Source organism: Micropterus dolomieu, linkage group LG06, assembly GCF_021292245.1.
Source record: "Micropterus dolomieu isolate WLL.071019.BEF.003 ecotype Adirondacks linkage group LG06, ASM2129224v1, whole genome shotgun sequence".
In the NCBI taxonomy this organism is placed as follows: domain Eukaryota; kingdom Metazoa; phylum Chordata; class Actinopteri; order Centrarchiformes; family Centrarchidae; genus Micropterus; species Micropterus dolomieu.
In genome coordinates, this window is record NC_060155.1 from 16306322 (window position 1) to 16331545 (window position 25224).

Here is a 25224-nt window from a genome sequence, read left to right on the forward strand (position 1 = left end):
CTTGTTTTTTTTTTTTTACCAAGACCACTAGAACTGCAGATGACGGTTTGCGGATGCGCCCATCATTTGGAATTATTTCTAAATCACTGCAAGTTCAGTGAGATTCCAAACAAGCAACAGCTGCGTGTGCGTGCTTCCTGTGAAGGAGTAGGTAAAGGGAGGCTGCTGAGGGCTGGAACCTCTTCTTCTTCTTTTTGAACGAGGGCAGCTTCTGCTGGTTATGTTTTTGTGTTAAATCGGAGTGAGATATCTCCCTTATCAACAACACATGTGGGCGTTGCTCGCCAACAGTTTGCTGTGATAGTGGATGATGTCCAAGCCAAAGACACAGCAACTGCACTGTTCGTCAGAAAATATCCAAACACCGTGCTTATCTACTAGATATCATCACCAAGACATACCACTCCTTCTTCTGTCTCATAGATTTTATCTGTTTGGCCACAATAAACTCATTTGAGGGCATGTTGTAGCAGGGGACATCAAAAAAACATCAAATATGCCCTGGTTCACTCTCAATAACATGGAAGGTTTAGGCCAGAGAATAAACTGTCGGTTACTGGGGAAATTATGAATCTATTATTACACTGCAAAGGCCAATGTGTCACCCAGTTGCTCTATAAATCTATGTGTGTGTGTGTGACAGAGAGAGAGAGAGTGATAAAGACATAGAGAGACAGAGAGAGACATCGACCAGTAGTTTGTGATGACTGCCCTCCCTTTCCTGGAGCTATATCAGGTTTCCAGATTTCAGTGTGCCAACAAGGCAGATATTAATCAAAACAATGCTGACAAACTCCTTGGGTGAGCTGCCAGACTTATTTGTCTATGGTGTGTCACTGAGGATTAGCGAGAGGGGAGAGAGCAAAAATGGGTAATCTTTGTGTTCTTATATTTCAAATATGTGGAGCCAGATAGACACCTTGTGTAATACAAGTCAAAAGTAAGATAGATAAATTCGAATCTTCAGTGAACTGCTCCTCTGAATGGCAGATTTTCCTTTTTGAGGTTCTAACTTTTTATTGTCTCTGTTTTGTGTGCAACCAGTGCACCATATAGTTATCTAAGGTGCATCTTGAGATTTTGTGCAAATGTTCAGAAAATCACAGAGAAGCACAAGACATCTTTTCCCTTCTCATTAAAGCTCTCCGCCATACTAGTTTTTTCAGGGAATGTCCCCACTAGGAGTAAACAAACTGCAGTGGTCTCGCCTTGGAGGGCTTTTGTGAAGCCGCTTACTTTGGGTAAACAATGTGACAAAGTTCAGCACTCACACACGACCACATGCAAACCCACACAGTGTTTCTCATGTGCACACAAATGCACACAAATGCAAACATATCCATTCGTATTTCCACAAATGACTACATATCGTGCAAATGCATGTACACGCACAAACAAAGGCAGGAAGCACATAGTGTAGTTTCATGCTCACACAGAGAGAACACAATACAAAGCTCAGCATTTAACAGCATGACAGAGGCTCTCAGACATTCCTTCCAGCAAAGTGCCAAGGCTTTGTTTCCACATCTCTTGTCTTAACAGGAGTCTAGCAGAGATGGATGAAACGCTGTGAAGGATTCATCTCTTTCCTGTTCATCGATGATAGTGTCAAGTGATCACTGGGGCTTGAATGCAGTTCAACTCTGTGGAATGATACTCAAAATAGCTTTTTGGGGGCTAACCGCTGTCTTCTTCTCTCTCTCTACCTCTTTTTTTCCTCTTTGCTACAGAGACCGTGATGGACACTCGGGTGGCCACAGCGGAACTGGGCTGGACAGCATATCCTAATTCTGGGGTGAGTCTCTCATTGCCAAAACACAGTTTCAGAAGTTTGGGTTCAAACTCTTTATGTTGGGAGGAAGATATCTTGATAGGGCGATATGTAACGTGAAACACAGTGCACGTACAGATCTACAGCCAGAGAGACAAATGAGCAGGAAGGCAGGCAGGATGAGAGTATAGATTTAGTAGTAGTAAGTAGTGCCCACTGTAGCTCCTATTATGGGTATTATTTTCTCTCTGTCCCAGCTCATAATAGCTTAATGACATAATGGGTCCACGTAAGCCCCCGAACACAGTACCTGTAGTCCCTGTAAATGGAGGCTGGGGGGATACCATAGACGTAATGATACTGTAATGATGCATTTATGCAGGGAAGTGGAGGCATTAGGATGAAACGGGGAGGAGGAGCTAAGAGGATGGAAATGCTCGGGGCTTTTTTCAGATTTTAAGGAAACTATTTTCAACTTCCAGGTAGTTTCATGTACATGAAAGGAATGAAAATGGAAGAAAGTGCCAAGTCATCAAAAGGGGAACAGTGTTCTTTTTTTGTTGAAAGAATCACAGTATCAGAAGTGTGATTGCCCTATTACACTAATGGACCTAAAGAACATTTTAAGGCCTTGTTCTCTGTGCTGTAATTCAATGAAAAGCTCCATAGACCAACACTGATCATGAATCTTGCAGGAGCTGTCCAGAAGAGACAATGACTGTTTCCTGCATTTTCTGGGTCTTTGGGTCTTTATGAGGCATTTTACACACGTGTAAAGGGAGCCTTTATTGCTCTTGAACAGAGCTTTTGCTCTGTTTAAACATTGGAAAGTGTGGCAGCTCGTTTTTTTTTGTCTCCCCAAAGGAGTACTAACTAAAACAACCTGAAACCTGGAATCACTTATTGTGTTCATTTTATTTGAATATCAGCGTGTGCGTGTGTGTGTGTGTGTGTGTGTGTGTGTGTGTGCATGTGCATGTGCACAGTCACCTTAACAGGAACTTACAGCTGAGGCCTGTATTGCTTGTATAAATAAAAATTTTCTTTAAAAAGCTATAATGATATTTTCAACTTGCAAATGAATTTCATGCCAATCTTTTTTCATGCTAAATATAGTTTTTAAAATCAGTAAAGGAGCATCCTTTAATAAGGATGTAAGATAAGTAGTAAGACAAGTTGCGCATGAGCAGAGACTATCCGCACCAGAAACAACATTGGTAATTTCTTCCAAAACTTAAAATGAGCAACTGATTATGTTGCAGATCAGCTGACATAACTAAATCAAAACATGTTATATTATGCTGCAAATGTTATATACTGTATATTCATATAGGAATATTTTGATTTCAAGAGCCTTATCATGTGTAAGTGAGGATTCATAATGATTTTCCTCCCAGGTAAGTAATTCTTTAGAGGCCTGTCAATTATCAGTTTGACACAGAACAAAAACAGCTTAAGGTCTTTGCCCTTCTCAGAATTGCACACTTTTCTTCACAACTTATTTGCGCCAAATCATCTTTAGGGATGATGCATGCTGGTCTTACACTAGGTGCAATGAGATGTTGTGAGACACAAACAATGTTTGTTGTTTTCAAATTAAGGGATCCCTTGGGTCAACACATGACAGTATTTCATGACACATATTTTATGCAATGGAACAAACATGACTTTTTCATGGATCAGCCTCACACAGTCACTTCTCTTTCTCAGTGAAAAGGAAATATCCAGTAAGACCTACTGAGTAGAAACATCTACAGTGCTACAAAGCCTCTTCAGTTCAGCAAGCCCCCAGGCACACAGAGCCTCTTGTCTGTGTTGAGAATAGTTTTTTAAAGCTACTCCTGGTGTAAAAGTTCTGGCAGGGAGAGACCTGCTGTAGGGAGAATAAATACACTCATACCGCTCACTGGAAGAAGTTATCCCACTACGCAGCTGCCTTGACCTGGCTGGTAGTGTGTGAGAGATGCGCTGTGATTGTGTAGAAATGAACACTCTCACATGTACTCTCTCACACTCACACTTGCACATAAATACACACACACACACTAAATTCAGCAGGATTTAATGTAATTCTTTTGTGTGAGAGCTGAAGATGTAATGACGTCAAACCTGGTCAATATCAGACCATTAATGATAATAAAGTACTATGTAATTCATTTGGAAACCCAGACTTTAATAAGTAATCAAATACATTTGACATATGTGTTCCATTTGACTGTACCATATCTCATATTATGAACATAGATCAGCTACAAGTTATAGCATATGGTGTAAACTGTGGTGCTAATGTAAAGATACGGAATGTCCACAGCTCTTTGAGAGGTATGACTACACATACTGCTGATTTTAATAATGATGTACATTTGTTTTATTGCCACTGGCTAGGTGGTCAATTTGCTTATCTTCGTGAACCAGAGAACAGCCTCTCAACAAGAGAAAAGGCACACACACTAGCGTTGTCCCTGTGCTATTAAATACATCTCATGGCAACTTCTCCTTCAGGAGTTCATGGAAAGTGTATATCTGTGTCTGTGCAAGGGCATGGAATTTGGTAGGGACGGAGATGTTTTTATTTCCCCCACCAACAGTGACATATCCACCCTTGTGTGTGTGTGGGTGTGTGTTTGTGCTTGGTTGACCTGAAGGGTTAATTTTGAAGGATTACAGAAGCAGTGTCATTAGTTCCAGTGGTGTAAACATGAGGACATTTCAGGGTTGGCCATGTGAATGTATAATGATGTGGCAGTATGCAAATGCACATGCATATTTGAGCATCTGCTAGAGAGAAGGAGAGCTCAGACGGAAAAAAGATGTGTATAACAAAAAATATGACAATGTTCTGTAATGTGCAGCTTTTTTTTCTGTTGTTTCATTTCAGTTGGATGTATTCCTGCTTTCCCTTTGTGGAATTTCCCCTCCTAGTGTCTTTTTTCCTCCATCCCAGTCAGTCCTCTCTTTCTTTCTCTCTCACTCTCTTTCTCTTACTGTCTGTCTAACCCTCATGCGCACACATACTCTATGACAAATAAAATATTGAGTCGCAGAAAGGCAAATGCCCCCCTAACCTTGCCATGCAGCAATGTTACAGAGCAGACATGAAAGACAATGAGACACACACACACACACATACATAGGCCTCCCTAGTAGTCATTTAGGTGCACTAATAACTAATGTGGTTATTCTCAGCTTTCAACAGTAACCTGGTTTCTGAAAAGTCATGTAATTGCTAAACCCGTTTTTCTTTATCAGGTTAAGTGATTAAAAGAAAATGGGTTAACACAACCTATTTATGCTGAAGAAACAATCTGATGGTCATGTATACACTTTACCAAGTTTCGTGTACCAAAGTAGGCTTTAAGTGCTCCGACTACAGACCCTAGTCCAACAGCTGATTCCCTACATAACATGTTAACTTAAATACTGTTAGACAATATTCTCCAGTATGATTCAAAACACAGGGTAGGGGATAGGCAGAAATCAGATTATGCACCAATTCAAATTAAACTGGGGGTTTTAGAGCTACTTTTGTTGCGATTATCAATGTCTTATCTGATCACAGTAATCTGGTTTCCGGTGTGCATGACATTGTGATTGTGGCATTGCGCAGAGAGGGAGATAAGGAAGGTGGCAAGTTAGTGTGTTGTTTTACAAACATTTAAGTACGAGGTAAGGAAAGGAAAGTGAAATAGAGGAAATTAATAACAGCACAAGAGTAAGGCAATGTGTTCACTTAGTCTTTTTTTTTTCAGCAGGAGGTGGTTCGAACAAACACCAGAAGAAATGCTTTGGGGTAATGTGAGGCTCATAATGTTAACTAGCCTGGCAATATATGAATATTCAAAACACATGAACACACAGCCTTACCAGGATGTTTGGCCCATTTGCTCCTGTATATTTTTTATGTTTGGCAGGGTGAGTTTTCTGAAATAAAACAAAACAAAGGTTGATGATGGAGTCAGCTGTAGAACAATACAAAAAATAAAAAGATGCTAGCAACCTGTCAAGGGTGTCAAGGTGACAAACACATAAAAAAACACCTTTAGAGAATAGAAACCAGAGTTTATTTAACTTTTATTCCTACATTCTTGAATGATTTAGATAAAAGGTGAACCAGAAAAAATAGCTTTTATTTGGGGGAGGGGTGGATGGGATTAGGGGAGTGTGGGGAGAGGGATGAGAGGAGCTGGGAAGAGAAATAAACAGCCTATAGAACTGCAAGCTGTGTGTGTGTGTGTCTGTGTGTCTGTGTGTGTGTGTGTCTGTGTGTCTGTGTGTGCGCGTGATAGAGAAATCTTGAGTTAACTCATTTGACTCTAGGAGGTCACAGAGTCTAGGCTTAAAGGAGAGATCCTTGGGGAGGGGTGTTGGGGGGTTAACGGGGTCAGTGGGGCGGCGCTGGCTGCCAGAGGCTGTTGGTGCTGTCAAGCATGGCAAACTGAGGCAGGTTGGTGTGGTTGTGAGGGTCTTGGGGAGAGAGGGGATAAAGAGTGGGCCAGGTGAGCAGAGAGTGGGGTGTGGAGGATAAATGCTGGGGGACACCATGGACAGGAAGAAGACGTGGTGAGTGAGGCGGAAGCAGAAAGATAAAGAGGAGATTTTGGAGAAATCCCTCTGTCCTTTGGTTGTAGCAGGTGGATAAGAGAGGATGGAGACAGAATTGATCTCACCCTGACATGTTTGTTTGTATTTACACTTTTTTTGTATTTCCACATGTGGGCTTGTATGTGCTCCGGCCTAATATCAAGTGCCCGAGTGTGCTGTTGCATATCACCAGCATTTGTGAGCGTGTGCAAGTACAGGTGCTGTTGGAGGTGAGGAGTTTTTTGGGGGCGTGCCCGGCCTATCCCCCCAGTGCGCCCTGTGCTTCAGCAAAGCTTCTGTGGGCCTTAACTGGACAGGTGTCAGCATACACTCAGCAATTCCTGAGGAGCACAGATAGATCCATAACAGCCATCGCACCATCTGCTGACCAGACTCAATACACCTCAATTATTCATACTCTAACAGACAGACAGGCAGTAGCTCAACAGACATAAGGGAACACAGGAGGGAAAATGTAAAGTGATGAAAGTGAAAAAGAGCCAAAGTTAAAGAGGAATAATCAGAGTCAGAGAGGGAGACGGAGAGGACAAAAGAGGATGAGTGAGAAGGACTGAGAGTGAGAGAGAGAGAGAGAGAGAGAGAGAGAGAGAGAGAGGGAGGGAGAGAAGTATGGAGGTGCACTCTGAACCTGCACCGCCTGAGCTGAAATGAAATGAGAGGAGAAAAACGACTGTGAGTCATGCTGGCTGCGCTTCAGCAGCCAGGTGAGAAGAGTGCCTTCATTACATGCATGTACACACACGCTCGTACGCACACACACACATCTACACACATGTATAAGGATTTACCCACACATTCACACATAACTCCTTATAAACTCTTCAGGAATGAGTTCCGGTTAAAAAAGAAATTGAATGTATGTGTACATTTGTGCAAATACATACACATACATACACAGCTGACAAAGTCATACCAGTGGGAAACGTTTCATTTTGCCTCCATGGTTATTGAGTGTGATTTAGGTGTGTAGCCAGACAGCTGAATTTGCTCTGAGCTCACACAAAGACATCTCTGCTCTCAGCACGAAGACCAGAATAGTAAGACAACGAATCACTTAGATCACAATGAATCCATGGCTTTCTGTCTGTGCGTGTTTGTGCTTGTGTGTCCGTTTGTATGCCTGTGTTATTCTGTGCTTTCTGTAGAACCACCCCCATATCATGTTTTAGCTCTAAACATTTTTGTAGGTACGATTTCATTTACATTCCAAATCTTATTTGCAATTTGCTTGCCAAGACAGCAGCCTCTACAGTAGATGTAGTCACAGACAGAACAGAATATTACAGTGTGTGTACAACACAAACAAAAGAATATAGTTATGAACTAATTCAGGCTGGATTGAAATTGTGTGCCTCTTTTTCTGAGTATTTCGTAATTTTTTTTTTACCATTTTCTATGTTCCTCCTTGAAATGAAATAACATGTGGCTACCTCAATTATTGATTTCCTTCCTGTGGATTCCCCCTCCACATTTCACATGTAAGAATTCTCTTGGATGTATTAGGAACCAAGAACAATATTTTCGTCAAAGAATAAATAAAAGAACAAAGCGATAGAACTAGGGCAAGAAAAGAAAGATGAGATGAGTCTAACCTTAATTTGGTATGAATTTGGAGGAGTGCGAAGGAGTGGCTGGAGGCTGAGTCTGACTTATGTGTGTGGGAGTGATTGTGTGTCTCCCCCAGTACCTGCAGTACCTGCTTTTTCAGCAGTCCTACAGAGCTGGCAGAAATAGCAGTAAATCCTCCCATTCTTCTCCATCTTTTTACCAACACTGACTGTTTCCGTGTCTTTTTCCCCCCTGCTTTTCTTTACTATAGCTTGTCTGTCTCGGGAGCCCCCTCCACCCCCCACCACTCCCTCCCTACCTTGTGTCTAGAGAATAGAGCTGTAAAGTGTCATACTTTGCCCGATTTTTATACACACACACACACACACACACACACACACACACACACACACACACACACACACACGTACATGTAGACAGGCAGGGGCCCCATTGATACTTTGCCATTCTGCTGTCCCCTGCTGTCACACTGTTTGTGGTTTGTCCCTAAATGGCCTCATCTTGGGCTATAGGGGGCCAGGGAGCCTGTGGGGTGACAGCTTTGACTCTTTCACTCGCTTTTTGCAATTTTATCACGCCATTTATTCCTTGATATAACATTCCATTTCTGTTCATCATTCTTAAACGTCTCGTCCACTCTGAAATTATTTAAGCTCTTACTCTTTACATTCGGTCTACTCCTTCTGTAGATCTCTCTCTCTCTCTCTCTCTCTCTCTCTCTCTCTCTCTCTCTCTGTCTCTCAGCCATCTCCTTTCACTTTTAGAATTTCCATTTTCTTCTCTTTACATACCTGCTGGTGTCAGGGCACATTTTCAATATACGCAAAGTGATGGTGAATCATTAAGTCGTCCTTCTTATCATCCCCCACAATAGATCCATAAGGTTACAGTGGCTGTCAGATTTCAACACAACACACGGCTTGAGCCTTTTACACGGGGTGACCCGAGGTAATGTTGCTACTGGTAACTGAAAGACTTGCTTAGCCTTAACGTCTGCTGGTTTTTCTGAAGGTACCTGAGTGGGTGTTGCCAGGTGCACCGTGAGATAAAAGTCTTCAGGAAACAGTTCTTTGTTTCAACACAGTTACATTAACCTTGTTTTTGTCCTTTGAATACCTTGTTATTTTTAGACTTACTCATTAATTCCTAATTTAGCAATTGTGCAAAGATCTGACTCAAGAAAACCACAGACAATTCTTTAATCAGTGTTTTATACTTATTCCACACACACCTGTACAAATTACCACTTTCCTTTTTTTCAGTACTTAAAATGAATTATTGGATACTACTTACTACTACTGTTTATAATTACTACTATAGTCTATGTTGATGCTAAATATTCTTCAAATGTATTGAGCAGACAGCATCCTGTACACATTTCTTTCAGTTTTAAACATCATTTGCTATATAATTCAATAATTCACTTGTTACTCTTTTCCCACCTATACAACACCAAGCATCTTTGTAAATACTCCACCACCCACCAATCTGTGAATTACGTTTCAATTACGTCCTAATCATGAGTTTTGTTTTTTTGTTCTTCTTGGATAAAAAAACAAACATTTGTGTTCATTTTAAGCCTGCTGTCTTCAGTGTAAACAGTAGAAGCTGAATTTAGTAACTCCTACAATGTCTGGGAGGGCTGTGTTTATTAGCAGCTCATCTTCAGCCTAGCAGATCGACTGTGGCTTCAGAGCAACCAGCGCACAAATGAACATGTGAGTGTTAATGATATTACAAAAGTTGGAATGGAGTGGGGTAGTAAGGCACCTGGGAGGAGTGTTCACTGACAAGTGGGGAAAAAGGCACATCAAAGACATATGGGAGCATGTAATGAGACCAAATTGCAAATGATGTGTCAACACAGCACATTTCTCACATGGTATAAACACACTATCAGATAAAGTTTGGCATGAAAGCCCCTAGTACCAACAAAATATAAAATCTTTGGATAGTTTTTGTTTATACGCAACATCAACATGAACTTACTTGCTTAACACTTCAGTTCAATAAACATATTGATCAGGGGCAAGGTTGTGGTCAGGGAGCAGATCTTCAATAAGTCTTATACTGATGCAGACGGACCGACGGACATCTATTCTATTCGGACTCAGTCAAACTGTGTGACTGTAATTATAGAGTGGCTGGGATCTGGCAGGAATTGGGTGTGTTTCAGACATCGCCATTTCCTCCCTATCCATCACATTCAGCCAGGCAGAACTAGGCCACAGATGCCCCCCAAAATAATCATTCCCATGCAACTGGTCTGACAGCAGCCCTCATTCAATAACACAGCTGATCAGAAATGATAATAGCAATCATGCCACTGCATATTTTAATGGCTGCAGTCTGGTTATGTGTGTGAGGTGGGAGATGAGGCGTAGCTTTTAGAATATGTGAATTTACAAGAGACTATGAGCATGTGTCTTGAAGCTTGTACGCGGCTACGCGAGTAAATGTAGCTGCAGTTATTGTTACCAAAGCAAACCAACTGTTGCTTTGTATGACATGTCTATTCTATCGACTTCAAGGAACAGACCCAAAGGTTAAAATGCAAATATCCTCATTAAATCAGAGGGATTCGAAACAGCCTTTGGAAAGAAAAGACTGTCTGGCTTGTGATTACCGTCAGCGGTAAGCTTTGCAAAATGAGAAGAGCATTTTTCAGCAGGGGTATAAAGAGTTCAATCCCTATCTCAGCTTTTCATGTCCACCTGTAATCCACTGTCCTTCTGAGACCTTGGCCTTTACAAATCTATCAATGTGAATTTCACCTGCATGTGTGCCATTTCTCTTTCTTTTCTTCTTTCTCTTTATCAAAAGCCAGCTCTTTAAATCCTGATTTATTCATGCCTAATTATTAAAAAATTATTCTATGAAGGTATACTTTCCCTGCCTCAGTAAAATGTTGTGTGTTGTTATGAATAACAAATAAGCTCATTATTGAAATGTCCATCCTATAAGCCAGTAGTATGAAAACCAATCTCCTGCTTGCCTCCACCCACATGTTGTAGTCTTGCTATGATAGATGACTGGACAGTTCTTGGGTAGAACGTGCTCACAAATGTGCCAGCCATTCCTCCTGGGGTTACAGATGCAAACACAACACCATAGCCAAACTGTTGGCGGAAACACTATATAAACACGATCTAGTCCCAGAATCCTTTGGGGAACACATAAAAAAATAGAGCAACCTCTCCTACCGACTGTTTTCCTTCAAAGGGTAAACTCAAAGTCTAGTTCTAGTGCTTTAACTGAAAAGGGCACAAAAATCAGTTATAAACTGCATCAGCAGAGCATAGTCGGGACAAAGTCGAGGGGAACCGTAGCGGTGGAGCAGTTCCATTTGGCCATTGCTGTCTACTGTTTAATACATCTCTTGCCTTGGGTCCTGCTGTAAAAACCCATCGTCAGACTGAGTAATGGGACTTTTGACGGCCGTTCAAGAAACAGTTGCCAGACGCTCATCTACTATTTGCAATGGCATTTTGTAGACCTTTCTAGGCTGAGGAGCTTTAAATGTGGAAATGCTCTGTGCTGCTCATCATCCATCTGTGTTCAGTATGTCTGAGCATGTAACTGTATTAACTGGTGCTGATGGATTTGAAAAGTAGTTTGTGAATGTGACTCCACTGAGAATCAGACAGCAGACTGGAGGTTAAAGATCAGCCCAATACTTCTCTATTCAAATCTCCATCTTGTGTGAAATAATAAGTTGAAAGTTGAAAAATTAGGTAAAGATAGTCAAGAAACCTCTTGATGAATGCGTAGTGAACCCTGAGCCACGACCAGACCTATTGCTGCCAAGTGTTTTGGCTGGTTTGCGTTATCGAAGGATCAGTTACAGTAAATCAGGACAGAAGTCATATTGCTCATACTTTCTTCCTGAATTTCATTTTGTGGCCCCTTTCACTTAGTAGTCCCAGGAAAATGGAACTCAGAAGCTAAATCAGGAAATAAAGGTTATTTTTGCGCATGCTTGTTTGTGTTTCCACAGCACCTGAAAACCTGGAAATTAGGTAAATTACCCATAATGGAAAGCAACAGCTTTTGGGGTTGCACATTCTTTTCACATGACAAAACAACAACACAGTCACTGTTTGTTTTCTACTGCTACATTCATGGATATTGGAAAGGAGAGGTAGAGGGAGAGACTGAAAATGCCATGAAGGTTAAACACCTGTCTCCCAAATAGTGTTTTCTGCTTAACATTTACTTTACAATGTAAAATTTAGTTATTTTCCACTGACTCACTCAGTCACCATTTGCCGACTCTCTCTTAGTCTTACTGTTTATTGCAATAGTCACAAAGTCTACTACATAACCTTGTTTAAATGTAAATAATAAATTCCCATTGCTCTTAATAATGTTAATACTACTGGCTCCTACTGCTGAGGAGTGTGTGCGTGACTGCTGTAAACAACTTTGAGGCTGGTGTTTGACCAATCAGCAATGGTCAGCTTGTAAAAGCTGCCCCAACAGGTCCTTGTCCATTAGAAAATGCAACCCAGGGACTACATCAAGATCTAGTTGCCTTAAGCTGAAAACAAACCATTGTTCCTGAGCTCCTAGAAAAGTTCCTGGGCTCTTAAAAAGTCCCTGTGTTCCCAAAAAACGGTTATTGAAAAAGTTTCTGTGGTGAAAAGGGGCTATATCCAAGCTTGACTGGAATCTTGCAGCATGTGTAGCTCCTGTCCTGTTAGCACTTTGCCTGCTCTAAATGACATATCAGTTCAACCCATTTATCCTATTGTTACTTCCATGTTCCATGATCACTCTCAGCTCGATGATTGGGGCTCTGCTTGTCCCCAGCTCACTGTTGGATGCTGTATTCCTCAAGAGCAAGACTGGCTGCTCTGTGTTATTTTAGCCTTTGAATGTAATGGCAGGGGATCAATGTGATGAATGTCCTTTATGAGGGCAGAGTATCGATGGCTTGATGGCAGCGAGCTGAGGCTATGGGAAGGGGAACATCATCCTGAATATATTACCTCCCCTCCCCCGTTCTCCTTGATTCCTCTCCACTGTATTTTTCTTTTATCTATCACTCTGTCTCTTTCTTTCCTCCGCCCTCTCTTTTCCAGCTCAGCTAGCTGTGACTGGTCATTAACACAAACATTAAGCGCTCTGTGAATCCATAGCTCCTCCATCTCCTCGCTACTGCCCATAAAACAGAGCAGCCATAATGACACACACAATGGGCACACTTGACAATCAGGGGCAGGGGAAGAGTGTCTCCTATATTACTGGTAAAAGCAAAGCTATTAGAATGAAGCCAATGCATTGTACATAGCGTAAAAATGAGTGCTGTGTAAAGAAGCTCTCAATATGTGTCTGGTGTTTCATCAGCAAGAAAGTTTGTGTTGAGATTGGTAATGATAAAATATAGATATAGTGGTGCAGAAATACACATTAAAGCAACATTATGTAGTATTTTTATGTTAAAATAACAGCTTTAAAATAATTTTGATGGTGCACAGACTTGTAATAGGGTGAATGGAGTCTCTGTTATTGCCACTTTGGGCTCCCTATGCTAGATACTGTACTATAGAACATTGGAATCTCGAGCAGGACATTTATCATGACAACGGTGTAATGCTTTACAGCACCAAGACGACCCAAGAAGCAAAAATTATATAATGTAAAATGTAAGTTCTTTGGAAGAAGCTAGCTCGGGATTCTCAGTATGGATATCATGGCAGAGGCTGCAAAGAGACCGAAGAAGACGCCAGAGAAAGCGAGGAAGAGAAAAACAGAGAATGACGAACAAGCGTCTGGACAAGAGCAAATGTCAGACTGTATTAGCAAAGTTGTTGACTCCAGCAAAATCAGCCAGACGTTTCACAGACAGTTTAGTCGCTAGCTGTAAATCTCGAGTTGATGTTAGCAAACTTACTATATAACACACTTGGATATCGGTAATGTTACTGTAAGTGCTCCTGCGTCAGAGCTCTTCTTCGACAGAAGACTATGTTTACTGAGGAAGTTAAGAAGAGAGAAAAAGAGTGACCTACCAAACAAGAGGCTCCTTGATGTTGGTGAGCGCTTTGTCAAATAAAAGACTGCAAGACAGATGCCAAGCTGGCTTTCTTTCTGTGTACACAGTTGGACTAGTAAGTAATATTGCAATGTCTTGTTCGCAAAGTTGGCGACTTGCTAGTTTTTGATCATAAGTAATGTAGTAGTAATCATAATAAATGCACAAGTATAGCTGTCCTTATGTACGACAGCAGTGAATTACACTCTCTTAAAGGTAGGGGCGCCAAATCACACACAAAACCACATCTTACATAATGTTGCTTTAAAACTAATGGAGAGAGAGCTGACTTTATGGAGACATGTATAGACTCTCCAAAGTGATGTTGGTCAGTCTTATAAACACACACATGCTAAAGCTTCTACCCTCTGCTCTCAGCTCTGTGATTGTTTTTTGCCAAAACCTCAATTTCACCAAGATGTAATCCACATCCTCTACTGCTCTCTGTGGTTTCTTAACTGACTGCCTGACTTGTCACTTGAACTCATGGGAGATCTACAGCCAGGTAAAACATGTGGGATAGTAAAAAAAAGAGGAGATGCACTTTGGAACAAAAAGATAATCACACTCTGGTCTCTCCCACACCTTGTTCACCGTGAGCCGATATGAATGATATATGCCTGAAACATACATCTGCGCTTAGGTCCATAATGCATGGACTAAATATAAACAGCGCAGGACTAACAGTGTTGTTTTTTTACACAAATCCTTGAAAAGTAAATGATGCAAGGACCAGGGAATTCCATTATCAGTAAGGTGACAGGTGATGGTGCCTTCCCTTTTCTCTCTTCTCTGGCAAGGTCAGAGAGATGTCCCAGAGTATTGCAGGAGTTAGATTCAATTTAAATCATGTAAAAGGTCTGTGATAGAGTAAAGAAATAGAAATAGGAAATGTAAGTATCGTAGCAGGAGTATTGATGTGACTGTAAAGCATGTGCTGCTTACATAGATAGTGTCCTTGCTTCTCAAATGCACATCTCACATGCATTTCGATGGTTGTTAGAACAGAGCAAATGATGGAGATGCTAAAGAACGGATATCAATGTTAATACTCAGAGTAATCAAATGTTTCGGACGTACAGAGGCAGAAATGTGATGTGTAGCCTCAAGCGCTCCAGCAGCAAAACAACAGCCAGCAAATCAATATGTGGTCGGTAAACCATCAAATTATAAACAGCACGTTCTCTGAGCGCACACACACACAAACACACAGATGTAAACAGCAGATGAATACAAAGCGCTGAAAGACTATGAGGAAATAGCGTCGCAACGTTTGATATCTGCTAAGTAACTGATGCACCTGTAATAGTTTTGTTTGTGTTTGACACAATGGAGACAATCTAGCGAGGAGGAAATAGAAAAATTGTAGTTCATTATTATATGAGCCAATGAATTTCTGGACAGATTTCAGATGGGCATTATCGAAGACGCCTTGGGCTTCTCTCTGGCGTGAAAGATGGTGGTCATTTGGCTAGACGAGGGGTGGTGAGGACCCCCTCCTAGACTGGAGCAGACGGGTGCAGAGGAGCCTAGGGCTGGCTGTATTAATGAACAGGCAGTGCTGGAAGGGACAGGTTCCTGTAATGCTGATGAATGGTCATTACAGAGCAGAGACGAGAGGAGAGAGCAGAAGGGGGAGAGAGGAGAGGAGGAGAAGAGTACAGCGAAGTGGGCACAGCGGGAGCAGCGGTGAAAAAAGGGTTTAATTTGCACCTCAGATTTCTGTAAACTCGTTTATCATGTTAGCAGTGTCACTGTTTTCCACGTGTCATCTCTCTGCTCCCTTTCCTTGCCCCTGCCTGACCCAAACCTTCTTGTTTTTTCCCCCTGATAGTGCCATGTATCCCTTGGGCCAAATAGTTTTATCAACTTCATTGTATATTTTCGAACCCCAAATTTAATGGCTCGCATGCATCCTGTATATCTGTATTCTGAATCTTTTCCATCATTGACTGGGGCTGTGTGTGGAGAGTTGATGTTTTCTCCTCGCCATTAGGCCTGATTGAGCAGCTGGGGCTTTAAAGGTCAGAAGAAGGAGGAAGCACCACGAGATATATATGCGCACGAGAAACATGAACCGAGTGTAGACCCACTCACTCTACTATAGACCTCATTAACTCCTCATCGCCTACGGCTGTTTGGATCATGGGGTGGTGGTGGGGGGATTTGGAGAAATAAATCTTTGAGCAGAGCTGTTGCTTCAAATAGAAGCAAACTGAATTGTATTATTTCAGACAGCGGAAGTGATCTGAGAAGGAACATTTCAAAACTGTTTGAAATCACTCTCTCTACTCCACAAAATATTCATTTCAAGTCAGCGGGTCTTTTATGTGACTGCCATAATGCATACACGCCTTCTGAAAATAGCTTTACAAATTAAAATATCACATTTTGAGTATTAGTATAATGTCTGTCTCTACCAATTTGAGCTCGACCAGCTTTTGCCCAGCTGGACACTTACTCAGAAGTTTTCATCTTTTTATTTCAGTGATTTCTCTTCCCGATTCTCAGCGATTCCAGTGAAATGTTTATGGCACATTTTCATTATGATTTGGTGCAGTGAGTTAATAACCGAAGGGGCTTCTGTTCTGATGTTCCTCCAACATACTTTCTGGGTCACACCTGCACGAGATGGCCTGCAGTGTATCTCATTTCAGTCTGCACGCAATTGCGTTTCCATCGGAGCGGCACTTGGCTGCCATTTAGTAGCCCCCATCGGTCTAATTGTAATTCAATAGTGCATAATCTTGAATTTGTTACACACCATATTTTATAATGCATCAACTCAGTGCCCAGCCACGCTCGGCATAGATGGTAAATAGCAGTGCATCCAAAGTAATTACTAGGTTCGTGCTTATACAGTGGCAGTACACATACTACAGCTGTTGAGCATATTTAGAGAACAAGATGGCAAAATGGTATTTTTGCTGTTGCTACACTTAAGGAATTGTTTATGATTAAGAAAAAGACGGACATTTGTGTATTCTCAGTGGATGAATAAGCACTACAGCCCGACGGGCTGATTCCTTTCTGTTAATCCAGGAAGTAGACTCAAATTTTGTGCCTTAAGGAGATTACTGATATGTGTACAAATTCTCTGTGGCTCCGCCAATATTAGTATTCTCTATCAAAAAATGAGAAAGCACCACAGATTTATCACAGATGATTACTAATCACCATGTGCACTCTTCTCTTCCTCTTCTTTCTCTTTCTATAGTGGGAGGAGGTGAGCGGCTATGATGAAAACCTCAACACCATCAGGACCTACCAGGTGTGTAATGTCTTCGAGCCCAGTCAAAACAACTGGCTCCTCACCACCTTCATTGATCGGCGTGGAGCACAGCGCATCTATGTGGAGATTCGATTCACTGTGCGCGACTGTAGTTCCATCCCCAATGTCCCTGGCTCATGTAAGGAGACATTTAATCTCTACTACTATGAAACTGATGCTGTCATTGCCACTAAAGGCACTGCCTTCTGGATGGAGGCCCCTTACCTCAAGGTGGACACCATTGCTGCTGATGAAAGCTTCTCGCAGGTGGACTTTGGTGGACGCCTGATGAAGGTCAACACAGAAGTGCGAAGTTTCGGCCCATTGTCTAAAAATGGCTTTTACCTGGCCTTTCAGGACTACGGCGCCTGCATGTCTCTGCTGTCAGTCAGGGTCTTCTATAAGAAGTGCCCTAGCGTGGTCCAGAACTTTGCAATCTTTCCAGAGACCATGACAGGGGCTGAGAGCACCTCTCTGGTTATTGCCAGAGGAATCTGCATTCCCAACTCTGAGGAAGTAGATGTCCCTATAAAGCTCTACTGCAATGGAGACGGAGAGTGGATGGTTCCTATCGGTAGCTGCACATGCAAGGCTGGGTTTGAACCTGACAATGGAAACGTATGTCGAGGTAAGTTATAAGTAGCACTAGATACTAGGGCTGTACCCTAATAAGGATTTACATAGTCGAATCAGATTTGTCAAGTCTTGCCCATAGTCCTACTGATAGTCGAGTCATGTGTTTGTGTGCAGCGACTGCGAGCGCGTGCGCGGGTGCGGGGGTTAGGATACACATGATAGCTCCACTTTAATCTTGAGAAGCTGCAGAGCTGCAGTCTCTATTCATTAGTCAGTGTCACTTACATGGTACATTTACAACTAAACTGAGGCTTATTATTGACCATTTGTTCGCCTGCCATTCACGGGTCTTGTGCAGAGTTTTGCGTGCATGCCGTGCGGCTGACAGCTGCATGCACGTCGCGGTTCCTCGTGGGTCTATTTCAAGTACTATTTAAAAACAATATTATATTCTTTGTGTGGTTCATCAATGGTGATTAATGATCCGAATGTCTCACGAGGTGCGGACATCTCAGCACAAGCTGAGGCTCCGTCTCTTCAGCAAGTTTTCTTCTTCTGCCACTACACACATAACACGCTACGCCTACACATGCACACTGACCCTCCTTCCGTAATGGTTAGGGTTACAATTTTGGATTTATTCACGCACATTTATTAAAATCTTCTTTCTTTTCACTTTTTTATTTACAGCATTATATGTTGAAATTTATATTGTAATAGCCAGTATATTAACTTATTGGGAGAAAACTGGTAGTTCTATATAAAATCAGACATTGAGCAGCCCCATATCGGCAAATGGCATGATCCGAAGCATTGAATCTTCGACTATTCGGGGTCAACCCTACTATATACACTTGTCATAAACATCCTGTAGTTGCTATTTGATTGTTATCTCTGCTAGTTGCAAGTACCCTACTTAGAAATTCTTTGCTTTTCATCATTTACTGTCTTTTAAAATGATGGACTACTCGTGAGAGAACAAATCAGTCCATTGAAGACAGGCGAAGTGATTTGTTCTATTTTAGGCCTGCATATAACAAGGCATCAACGTACCTTGGATCACTGATTTTCCGCATCATTGGAATGGCTGAATTGATTGTGTTTCATGCGTTTTGCTGAGCATGATGTGCCGTACTTCTTCCTTGATCATCCACCACCGGCATCCTAGAAAGGCACATTAGCATTGATTCTTAATCTGTAGCGAATGCCAGCCTTCTGTGCAGCCTACTTTACAGATGGCAAGAGGTTTGATTGTGCCTCAGTATGATGTGCAGAGCACTACATTCTAAGGAATAGATAATAACATATATATAAAGACAAGGTTAATCTGGATTTTTGGTTCAAGCTGTCACTTTCTCTCTCTTTCTGTCAGTCCTCTAATGCACCTTTCTGCTCTGCACCGTGTTATTCTCACGCTCACACTCGCACACACACATACAAAGAGAAAATTTGCTCAAGGTGTCTGATGATATTATGAGTGGCTTGGGGCTCGCAGTATGGCACAGTATTGGTTGGTCTGCCTCTGGAGGTTAGCTGGAGAGTGTGTGGAGCCCAGATAAGATTGATTGACGCACATCTGCTCTGATCAATAAACAGATATGAGAGTGCCACGTATCTACAAAGCTCAGCGTGTGAATGTGTCTACTGTATCCTTCTTGCATTGCTTTATATCCTACACACATACACACGCACACGCACGCACACACACACACACACACACAGTCCTTGGCTAAGGTGGAATTCCACATGAAAATGATGAAGCAAAAGTGGATTGTCTTTAGTTAGCTCATTACTGGAAGTTTTCATTTCAAATCAAATTTTGTCATTTCATTTCATTGACTTTGTTTCCATGATCTTTTTTTCCAGTGCAGGTTGCATTAAATTTAGTATATCGGTGCATTGTGTGCAAAATAACAATTTCCAGATAGCAGGCTGAAGTTACGTGCTTTGACTCTTTATTCCAACTAATTTTTCAAGGCAACAAGACAGGTGTGATACTCTAAACAACCTCAGCATCATTATGTCTAATAGAAGGTTCCAAAGTGATGAAATAATTCAGCTGAATATTTGACAGCATTTCAAGCTAAACACAATCTTATAATGAGACAAATATAATACATTTTGTGCTTTTGATACACTTTTGAAAAGTGTGACTACTTATATTTTATTTTTATGTAATTCAAGCGACTGTCTGACCAATGTGACTGCAGTTTATTCTGTTTATGTTCCATTTTTGTTTAAAGAAACTATGTGCCTTTGTTCCAAGTTACTGCTGTTGTTTATACATAAGATAATGATACATCTTTTTGGCATATTTAAGCAGTTTGTTATATCAGGTACAGTATGTTTCACTTTGAAATATAACTGGAACTTGGATGATTTTCTTTTTCTATCCATTAAATGAACTCTTTTGCAATAAAACCAGCTCAGTTCTTTCCATGAGGATTCCTTTTTGATCAAAGATGCGTAATAACAAACATGTTTCAATTGATTATACTATGTGTGGCTCCCTTCAGACTTGTTTCACTTTGTAGCTGTATCTCACCAGAGAAATATATATCGTTTTAAGGTTAAACATGTAAGGCAAAGTTCAGTACAGGAATTTTAGAGCGAAGGAGCCAAATAACCTTGCCTGTCCTCTAATGCAATCCCCAAGCTTTAATGTCTGAATATATTGTGTCCTGAAAACGTACTTGATGCATTGTTTTGTGCATCTTTTCTCCACATTATTTCCATTGTTTTCCTTTTTACCTAATTTTTACCTCACCCTTATAGACTCTCACAGCACAGTAATTGGAGCATCTCCAAGTGTTGGTAGGAGGCTTGTTCTGGCTTATGTTAGTGGGGGGCATTGGGACTGCTGTAAACACCACAAACACACACGGGCATGTGCACATACACATTCCTCCAGTAGGCACTGCACTACAAAAGTTCTTTGAACAGAGGAGACGTATATTGCCACTAATTCCCACAATCCTCCTGACTTCCCCCTCTAAGTACCCACAGCAAGTAGACGTCTTGCTGTGTTAAGTTTGGTATATCTCTCTCTGATGGAAATGTAGCATTATGGGGGGTATGAAAAACAGCCTGTGGACTGAGGGTGTTGTTAGGGTGTAGCTGTAGAAAGTAGTATAAAAGTATACCTGTAAAATGTTGTGTCATTGAAGGTGCAATATGTAAATATGTAAATCATTAAAAAATTAACTAACATTCACAACATAATGTCAAGAAGAAAAAACTGATCTAAGTTAGCTTATGACTTAGTCCCCACCCATATTGTCTCGTACACCACTTTGTACCTCAGGTGGCGATAGTCCGATAGGATAAGTCAGGCCTCCCTACTGTAGTTTCAGCTGGGAAATTTGTGCAAATAGCGAGTTTGCACAAGTTCACTTAGCTTTTTTAGTCTAATAAATGAAACAGAATGTCAAGAATCGAAATATTGTTACACCTGTTTTCTTTATCAAGCAGAAAAATAAATCTGTGGACCTTCTGAATTCAAGTTTCTCTCTACCAATCAAATTGCCTTGTTAATTCATCGTAAAACACACTTCATTCAAACTTGACAGAAAAAACTAAAAGCATCTTGGTTAGTCTCTTCACTCCACTCAACAATCACCAACTCTGGTTTGGTCAAAATATTTAATTTAGATTGAGTTAAGATAGAAAATTCTGTTGCCCGCTCGCCTGTTCTGGGTCAGGTGCCCATTCCGGGCTCAGCATTTTGCAGCAGTTATGCCCTGATATGGGATATTTTGCCCTTTATTTTTGGGGTATGAATTCGACAGGTGGTGAGTAGTCTCAATTCTTTCACTCTGTACCTTTGAGCCTCAGGACACACATACAAACTTGCCTGTAAGCATGCATGCACATGCATGCACACACACAAAACAGTGAGAGAAACAGATGATGTTGCCATTTTTGTCTCCTAAAACTAGCTTACTCTCTGGTTAGTGTGAAGTCTGTTCCCCTCTCATCTCCACTGAAAGGCCCCTCTAATCAGAGCAATCTCAACCTTTTATTTTCCTCAGTCCCTTTTTTGTGGGCTTGCAATCCATTATTTAAACAAGGAAATCTAACCTTAAAGTGCTTGTGGTACCTGAGTACTATGGGCAACCAATCAATTGGGGGTTGGTGCAATAACATGGCCTCAGCATTGGGTCTGAAGTAATTGCCCATTAGAGATGAAGTAACAGGAAGAGGAACAAAAAGAATATGGGAGCATGCAGTTTCATACTGAAATAATTCCCATCATTGAGAGCAACATGAGAAGGTAAGGTATTACATAGGGAAGGGAGGGCACTCTGGTGCTTTAAAAGCACAATGGGACATCAAGAAATCCAAAGGAATTGCATCTGTTTTGAGCTATGCTAAGCAGCAGTATCTGATATTGTAATACAATAATGTCCAAATATATTTTAGGGAAAATCAAGTGTAGACATAATTGTCCTCCCACTCGACACCTACGTTTTTGAAAATATGAAAATTGTCCATCTGGTATATGTGTGAAAACTTTCAAACTGATTTAACATTTGACAAATGACAAAATACTCAGTCTCACTTGATATGAAACTGGCTAAGGTCAATATTGTGTGTAATGTATATTCTCCTATACGCTAACAAAACATGAGAGTTGCTGTGTCAGTCACATCTTGCACAAAGCCATACTGTTTGTTCATTTTGTTTATTTCTGCACAGTGAATGGCAAATACTGTAAGATATTACATAAATGTTGTTTTTTAATGACAAATGAACATATTTTTTTACTTGTTTGAATACGTCAGCAATTTGTTATGACAGAGAAAATTACCCTAATTGCTGTGCTTGTGTTTGTTTGTGTGTCGTGTCAGTGTGTGTGTGAGCCTCCCTGTACCTGATTGCACTTTCTCTAATCTATATGTTTTAATTAGTGACAGGTGGCATGATGTGTGTGTGTGTGGCCTGCTGTCAGTTGGGCAGAGAGACCATGTAGAGTTGTTGTGCTCTGTAACGATGATGCCAGCATGCCATCCTCATTACTAGCTCCCCAGCTCCCACACAAGCCATTTGGGTATCCCCTCTCTCTCTCTTCCTCTCCCTCTTCCTCTCTTTCTCCCTCTCTCTCCCCCTTGGCTATGTAAGCAATCTGCTAAATATTTTATCACCTCCCTGTTAAATCGAGCGGAGACACTCCAAATAGCACCCCACTACCTCCACCGACGCAAATCTCGTCTTGTGTGTGTGTCCTGCTCAACTCAAGTGTCTAAGAAAGACTGATTTGATGGTGGTCTCCAGCTAAGTGATTGATAGAATCACCTTGATTAGGTTTGCTTCACATCCATCTCTTTGTTTTTTAAATAATCTGATATAATCATTGATCAATTTAATGTTCCATGTACTCTCATATGAAGTGATTAAAACTCCCCGGTAAGCTAATTATTCTGACGTTTAAACTCTTAAAAGTGAATAACGTGGCATAAATTGCTTCTGTGTAAACAGAGCTAAATGACAGTCTATGAAGAGCAATTCAAAACTTTGGACTGCTTGTTTTTCATTTTCCTGTTAGCACATTTTCCTTTGGGGAACAAAATGTTGTATCAGTTGATAAATGCCTGCCTGGAGTCTATAAAGCTGGCAGTTTTATTTTATGAAGCCCTCTAGTATATTTTGTCTTCTTTTGTAATTGTTTAACCACGCTCAAAGCTTAACTCTCTCTCTCTCTTTTTAACCTTTTTAACCTATGTAAAGCATATAGCTGCTCAAGAGTCTCCTAACCCGCATAGACTTGAGTTGGGGACAGAGGATAGAAAAAGCACTGGAGTGGAGGGAACTTTGTTGCAGCTATTTTTGCGAAGATGTGAATTGGATACAGGTGATATACAATGATAAGAAACATAATACTAATATTTTCTTGTAACTTATTCATGGAACAATCCTATCCATCCATCCATCCATCCATCCTGATAATCTAACATGATTATGTATTTATTTAGTCGGTATTTCTGTAAATTGCTCACCAGAGCGGTCCTACAGGCCTACGCAGCAATATGAATCTTCTCATATTTTCTCTCACCGTTAGGCTCCAGCGGGCTTTTGACATGTTGGCACATTAATATTACAAATATTCAAATAACTTTATTTAACATTCTGCAGGCTGACAGTGGCAGCGGGAGATTCACAGCCCATTGAGCAAGTGCGCTTCCCTGGGCTAAGTGCCGATTCATCATGGCTGCCTTACTCCTGTCTAATGGCTGCCATCATGAAGCACTCACACACACAGGCGCACACACACACAAACACACATCTTGGGAATATGCTACGAAAAACTATTAGTTTTTCCATGTGTGCATTTTCAAAATGTAAAAAGCTAGTGTTTGAGGCACATTTATCACATTACTACCCCTAACTTTAAACCTCATAAACCCCAAAATATACCCCTATAGAGTTTATTGTCATGAACACCAACCACCCTGGCTTATTTATCTGTATTAAGAAGATTAGAGAATTTAACTGAAATAAGATGATAATTCTTTCAAATCATACCTGAAACACATACAACCCCTGAATCTCTCCAGACATTTTCATTTATAAAGAGTTTTAAAGTTTGGCTTTGGATTTACTGCAAACATTTGGTTTTATTTTCCCCCGCCACTGAGGCTTTGATTACTTTTTTATATACCTAATCTGAGCGTAAAGGATCTGGCAGACAGGACCCACAAAGGCCCGGTAAGCTATTAGAGCCAATTCCAGCCCATTTGGCCTTGTCCACTTCTGTTCCATGGAGTTTGCTTCATTTGCAGAGAAGCATCCATGTGTACTCACCAGCACACACAACCCCAAACACACACACCAAGATCTACTAAGTGACCTTGAAGCCCAATTAAGTAAGCGTCTGACTCTTCCTGTTCCTATTAGTCCTACGGCAGTGAGGACCAGTGTGATGAAGACAAAATATGGAGTAATGGGAGGAAGAGACAAGAGAAAAGCTGTACGAAAGAGCAGAGAGTGAAAGGCTTCTTGTTTCCATGGCTCTCAATGGGCTGAATAGAAGGATGGCAGAGAGCAGTGGTGAAAGAGTGTGACCCAAACAAAGACTCTTTGAATTTAAGGCCAAAATAGAGTGTTTGTAATGACCCCAAACACGGATGCACTGCTCTCACTGCAACGACAGAGTCAGTCCCTAATAATGCGAGGGGAATTCAGAGATTTTGTTCACACATAATGGAAATACCCACCACACACAGAGCTGTTCTTATCCCCCCAGGGAAAGACACATCTTCTACTCTTATTATTTTTTACTCTTTCTGTGATTCCTTTCAGCTACTGCTTTTTCATCTGATTCTCTAACCTTCAGACCCGTTCAGGCCATGTATTTGGTCACTGGGCTTTTTTTCTAAGGCTTTCATTGTCATCCCCCAC

General features: G+C 41.1%; 1 protein-coding gene and 1 long non-coding RNA gene across 3 annotated transcripts in view; one reads left to right on the forward strand and one right to left on the reverse strand.

Moving 5' to 3' along the window:
• LOC123972705 (ephrin type-B receptor 1-B) overlaps positions 1 to 25224 on the forward strand; it is a 161180-nt gene that overhangs the window by 45655 nt on the left and 90301 nt on the right. For both annotated transcript variants that reach the window (XM_046052307.1, XM_046052308.1), the window contains exon 3: positions 17197 to 17878. In XM_046052307.1, coding sequence (XP_045908263.1) covers positions 17197 to 17878 — 682 coding nt within the window. The remainder of the gene's footprint in view (positions 1 to 17196; positions 17879 to 25224) is intronic.
• The window catches only part of LOC123972732, a 53598-nt gene continuing 47251 nt past the window's right edge, over positions 18878 to 25224 (reverse strand). Inside the window, exon 3 of the long non-coding RNA XR_006825462.1 lies at positions 18878 to 18990. This is a non-coding gene — a long non-coding RNA (uncharacterized LOC123972732). The remainder of the gene's footprint in view (positions 18991 to 25224) is intronic.